The 6,302-nt window shown below is 41.8% G+C and overlaps 1 protein-coding gene across 1 annotated transcript; it reads left to right on the forward strand.

Moving 5' to 3' along the window:
- Positions 1-233: 233 nt before the first annotated feature.
- On the forward strand, positions 234-2,347 carry LOC124404402 (facilitated trehalose transporter Tret1-like). Its single transcript, XM_046878497.1, has 2 exons — positions 234-392; positions 885-2,347. The coding sequence occupies exons 1-2, from the start codon at positions 332-334 to the stop codon at positions 2,225-2,227; spliced, it is 1,404 nt and encodes a 467-aa protein (XP_046734453.1). The 5' UTR covers positions 234-331; the 3' UTR covers positions 2,228-2,347.
- Positions 2,348-6,302: the final 3,955 nt, after the last annotated feature.

Raw genomic sequence — 6,302 nt, forward strand, 5'->3', positions numbered from 1 at the left:
TTGAGCGCTGAGGAGTAGAGAACATTGGTTTACTTTCTCTTACTCCCACTCTCTCTCTCTCCCATGTGACTGCCAACTCTGCATTCTAATTCTTCGACAAACTGGAATTCGTACCCACAAAACTATCGAACAAACCATCGCACAAACCATCGAAGTGTATAAGTAAAATGTTTTTGTTTATTATTTTTCAGAAAACTGAATAACAATTACTTCAATAGATAGTATAATTATCATACTACCCGTACTAGTCACTTTGCATGCTGGTCAATTTTGCAATTCTAAAAATAAGTGTATTGACGTAAGAGGCTTACGGGCTGATTGTGAATCAATAATGCACAAATCTACTGTGGGAAAAAGAACGCAATGGAAGCAATGGGCAGCTGGAATAACAGGTTAGTATGTTTCCAGCGAATGATTGATGTGAGGCAATGGCTGAACACTAGGGCCTGACATTAATAGATACTAATTCATCAAAATTCGACCAAGATACTCGGTTTATCGCTCAGTTTATTAGCTTTGATAAAAGTTAATTTTAACAAGTCTAGCGCCAAGCAAATTCTTATCGTGTTTTGTCTCTAATCAAATCGTAGTACTCATGATACGGTATTCATATAGTTGCAACTGATCAATCTAAATTTCATTCCAATCTCAGTCTGAATTTTTACATTATCTTCATGATATCGGAATTCCAACGGAAATATCTTTCAAAATTCGATCCGCTCTGACCCTCATCAGATTTTTTTGAACCGTACAATTAGTTCAGGCGTTACGAATCCTCCAACGTCCCTAGTTTCAATGGATACTCATTTATCAGCTGATTCTAATTCGTCACCGCGGTGTCACATGAAAAAATTTTTGAATGAATAATTCATTTCCGCCAACAGCCACCATAAGCATGGTCTGCGCTGGGACCGTCTACGGATGGGCGACCACCAATCTCTCCAGGTTGATGGACAAAGATTCTCACATCGTTATTACGTCGGACCAGAGTTCTTGGATAGTGTCATTAACAGGAATCGGTTCGATGATTGGACCCTTCATCGGAGCAGCCTGCGCCGATACGTTTGGCCGGAAAAGGACACTTTTACTTACAAGTTTAATCTACGGTGTCGGCTGGTTGATAGATATATTTGCAACTAAAGTGGAAGAGCTGTACGTCGCTCGCGTGATCCTTGGGACTGGTATCGGAATTTCTTACACGACAAATCCCATGTACGTCTCGGAAATCGCTGACGTCAACATCAGAGGTGCCCTCGGTACCTTGATTGCAGTGAACGTATTTACCGGATCAGTTTTCACTTGTAGTTTGGGACCGTTCGTGGCGATAAGAACCCTTTCCATAGTTCTCTTCCTGGTACCGGTTCTCTTTCTGTGTCTATTCGCCTGGTTCCCCGAAACTCCCTACTTCCTGGCCTCGAAGAAGAGGTACGTCGAGGCGTCTAAGTCACTATCGTTTTTCAAGGGAATCTCGGACAATCAAGAAGCAAAGGATGAACTCGAAGCAGTGATACTGAGTGTAGAGAAGAACTCGACCACTCAAAAGTGGACGATCAAATTTCGGGAAATGTTACTTCCGAATAATCGTAAGGCAGTCACCATCATCGTGTCCCTTATCATCGCCCAATTGATGAGCGGCAATTACACAACGATGGCGTACCTCGAGGTACTTTTCCAATCAGCGAATATCGGTATCGATACAAACTTGGCGACCGTGATAGTCTTGGTGATGGGACTTTTGTCCTGCGCTCTTGCTACCGTCACTGTGGAAAAATTCGGATGCAGACCGTTGCTCATGACCTCTACATTGGGAGCATCCGTCACGTTGGCGGTATTGGCGAGCTACCTCATCGCCGATCGAAATGGCTTCGACGTGACATCGGTGAACTGGCTTCCGGTCGTCGTCATCGTCCTTTTCCAGCTCGTCTATCAGCTCGGGCTTGGCGCGATTCCTGATGCCCTCATCGGCCAGCTGTTTCCGAATAATGTTAAAAGTATCGGCAGTGCAATAGTGACCATTTCGGACGGTGTTTTTGGCCTTGTTGTTTCAAAATTGTATCAAGTGATTGGAGATGCCGTGGGCGAATACGTTGTGTACTATATATTTTCCGCTGCCTGTTTCTTGGCTTTCCTATTTTCGTTTATCTTCATACCGGAAACGAAGAATAAGGAGTTCGAAGAGATCCAACAAGATTTGGCTGTCAGCAGACTTCGCTGCTTTAGGAGGTAAAATAAATCTGTTTCAAAGAATATTTGTCGTGCAACGTAAATGGACACCTTTTCAAGTACTTATTCGACAGCCTACATTTGTCGTGAGGTACATTCTGCAATTGGTTGATGTACCTTCATTATCTGATGTACCCATCTGGGAAAACCTTACTATAAATAATACTTTGATCGTAAGACAGAATGCAATAACGTTTTTTACACAAAGTTTACGCTTGACAAGATTGCATCATCCGAATTTATCGAGCAGGAAATGCTGTGAGTCCATACTGATTATGACGTTGGCGCAACTCCGCGAACCAAATATGGATATGTGTCACGCTAAGGGTAACGTGTAATTATGCTAACGAGGCGTGATGATATCAATTACTGCATAAAACCGGTGCGTGTCGGAGCCACCTCGGACTCCTGCAGACTATTTCAGCATTTGTAGATCCCAACGTTGCTAAATATCATTCTACGTACACTGATCTGGTCATTTCCGTTTTCGAACATTATACGTTTATAATGTAAGTTGAAAGAAGCAAATTTCAATCTTGTATACAATGTTGCGATGGTTTGTCATGGTCAGAAATATGAACGCTATAGGAAATGCTATCGAAACCTATATCAGTTTACTCCATGTTATGCTAACTAGATTTTTAGCAATTTCGGTTTAGTGGTGGGTACATAACGTGGGCTTTGTGAGTTTTGCAATGCACGGTGAGTAATTTTTGCAAGATGGGCTTTGAAGGTTGGGCTTTCCGCGTTCAGATAAGTCTTTGTTCTCCTCAGTTTATGAGACGGCAGCAGTGCGAAATAATAATTTATGAAGACACCAGGTGTTGTTTATACTCGCTCGCTAGACCCATTCTCCAAGCCTCATGATTTATCTACCTCAGAGCTACGGCGAAGCTTCGCCGCCGCCTCTGCAACTCCGTAATCGGTGGACAAGATGTGAAGCCTGCGATATATCTTATATTGTTTATTGATTACGTCGAAGGTAATTAATTATCGTCACTGAACGTTCGGCACTAATTAGTCTCAAAAGACTCTACTCGTATGTTCCATAGATCATATGACCCCAACAATCAATGAGAACACGTCTTTCCTCCCTCGATCTTGTCACAGCATCACATCGTCGCTATATATCGAGTAAAATAATTATTTTGACTGACATGCACGGTAACTAAGAGCTAGTTTTAATTTCCAACTTTCAAAACCGAGCAACGCACATATATGTATATATAGGTATAAATTTCAGATCCAAAAAGGCGGAGTGGATTCTCCCAGCAGTTTTAATTCTATTGCAGGCACTTCGAGCTTGCAGAAATTCCAGACCACATCCAATTTGTTTCTCCCAGTCCACGCAAAGCATTTTATATCCGACACTCGCAGCAGCAAGTGGGGTACATACCCATGGTTGCCCATTAAATCCTGATTTAACGCGAGTTCCACGCCGAACTTTAGTGGGGCAGATACGTCTCGTTTAATGGATCAACGGGTATCGCAGCGCAGAACTGTGACGGTTCGAATAGGTTTCATCTCGAACGTGATCCGCATCAAGGTAAAAGCTATCTGAATTTAAAATACGTTCAACGCTTTTGGTGAGTATCGATGGTTTATTGAATGGATCAGTTTCAGATTTTGAAAAATGAAGTTGCTTACGCCTTGCTGCCATACGTGGTCAGCAGCTTCTGGCCCACCAGCGTGACACAATCATGTTGTTCAAGTAACCTTATACGTTCCATGAAGGATTAATCGCCTGCTGGTCACGCGACCCCTTCCCGAAAAAAATGTTATCCATAAAAAACACATCCGGATATAATATATGTGTCAAGCCGACCATAAGGGGTTCTGGGGTATGGGATATTAAGAAGTAACCAGCCGATATTCAGGTTGTAAATCAATTCAGTAGAGCAGCGGAAAAGCCTTCTGGATAATCCTACGACTTTTTGGGGCGTAAGACGAATGACCCATATACCATCGAGTGCGGAAACTTTGAGGTCTGCAGAGTATTTCGAGCCTCTTTTGATAGTAATTTATCGATATAGTAATTGGATTTCGTTGTTCATGAAACTACCACTTGTCGATGTTACAATAAGATCGGACTAAGATATTCAGTCCTTAAGTTCGTACGACTCGTTTTTTAAAAGTCGTGCAATAAAGCAAGAGCTCCAGGATTTCCGCTCGGTAGTCTTGTTACGTGAAAGCTCGTTAAGCGAGCAAATATGAGTGGGAAGGGCAAACTGAATAGACGTCGGAAGTGATTCCAAGGTTCGGAATGTAAACAGAACTGTGAGAAATATCGCTGAATCAATTGCCAATACACGAACCCTGAGTAGAGAAGATAGATTTTGGTGAACCCCAACCACACTTCCGGTCGGGGGTACGATGTTCAATATTGTTAAAGCTCGTATAACGTGGTAAACTGTTCGGCATCTATTAGACAGACAGTCGACGCTTCTAGTTGGATAAAATCTCATCATGAAAAGAATTCATCGCCAATACAGTAAAGTGAAGTGCGACTCGATTTTACTTGCGAAATTGGCCAGCCTCTTATACCATCGCCTCAATTTTCTAGAACTTGTTCGCCGGCCCGTGGTCAGTCCAGGATTACCCAATAGCTTGGAAAAGTGAACTTCCGCCCTCTAGAGCATTTCTATCGAATATGAGAGATGTCGGAAATAGTAGTCGGGTATGGACCTCATATACCCAGCAATGTATTCAGTGGGCCAAATCCAAATAACGATTCAGTCGCTTTTCGACCCAATTTTAATAAAGGTGAAAAATTGGAGCTGAACTGCTTCTGTAAGTACGTTACGTAGTTGGTCAAATCCGGTTCCAAAGGTAAGGCATACGGAAGTCATGACGTACCTACGTAACATAACTATATAACTCATATATGTTTCCGAAGTTATCAAAGCTTAATTTATATGACATGTGCCAGATATTTTGCCAGAGTTTGTTCAGCTGAAGATTAAATCCTGGAAATCCATCTAATGGACGTAAAGCTTTCTGGGCCTCGCAAGAGATTTGTAAATTATTGATCTGATCCACTAGGTGATTGGCCTGGCGTGAAAGGGAGGCGCGCAAAGGGAGGCAATAGTGACGGGGTGAAACGATTCAAGGACCGATCAAGCGTAAGGAATGTCTGTGATCTCGGTTACCCCCCCCCCCGCAACTTTGAACACTCGGCTGATTCTGCGCCTTCACTTCCGCCGGATGTGGGCCATCGGTCGTTTCTACCCAACCATTTTCGGTTTTTCTATACCTTCCTTTCTCCTGCCTTTCAATCCGTAAACCAAAAAGGTAACGCGTGACTTACCCCTGTATACTCAAGTGTTGTTTAGATATGTGCACGGAATTTTTTTGCTTCTTTTATTTTCAAACGCTTCATTATAGAGTTACATTTTATTGCAGACAGTTTTTAATTCATGAAAAGTTCAACAACAACAAACTTATTCTATAAATTTATGTGAATTGCTCGAAGTAAAAAGAGCGATTCAATCTGCAATTGCGTAATTTGTTCGAACGACTGCGGGGAGGCATAAATTTGAAAGTCAAATAGTCGGAGATTCTATTAACCTGTAAAATGGCAGCTGGAAACGTCGACGGAACGAGGACTTATAGATAAGCAATTACTTTGTTTCCCGCTATTTCAAGGCAGCTCATCTTTTCCAGGAAATATTGACTGGATTCACACGTTTTTCCAAATCCTTTCGAAGCCTGCAAAGAAAGTATCCGAGGTGTACCTCACCGATTTTCTTTAATCCGGGATATGTCGTAGAACATCGTAAGTATTGGTCATTCTTTTTTTACGTGATAACTTGGCCGTTTAAGGGGTGAGATTCACCCCTCAAAATTAAGCCAAGAAAAAAAAAAAAAAATTAGGCATGCAACCGCTGAGCATAAAAACACCCCATACACTATCGTCGGTTCATGGTGAATTATATCTAATTAGTTTTGTACAAGAATTACACGTCTTCGTAACAAAAGTTATAGAGAAATCTTATAAAATCGATTTTTGGGACTCAACTTGGTGGGTAGTTTTTAAAATTCGTATGTAGTTTTTTTTTTCGTCTATTTCGATGTATGAT

Source organism: Diprion similis, chromosome 3, assembly GCF_021155765.1.
Source record: "Diprion similis isolate iyDipSimi1 chromosome 3, iyDipSimi1.1, whole genome shotgun sequence".
NCBI lineage: Eukaryota > Metazoa > Arthropoda > Insecta > Hymenoptera > Diprionidae > Diprion > Diprion similis.

Excerpts from the sequence above, each read along its gene's own strand:
- LOC124404402 (XM_046878497.1), top strand. The coding sequence starts at position 332 with ATGCACAAATCTACTGTGGGAAAAAGAACGCAATGGAAGCAATGGGCA. Across the intron at positions 393-884 it reads ATGGGCAGCTGGAATAACAG|CCACCATAAGCATGGTCTGC; the intron begins GTTAGTATGTTT and ends TTCCGCCAACAG.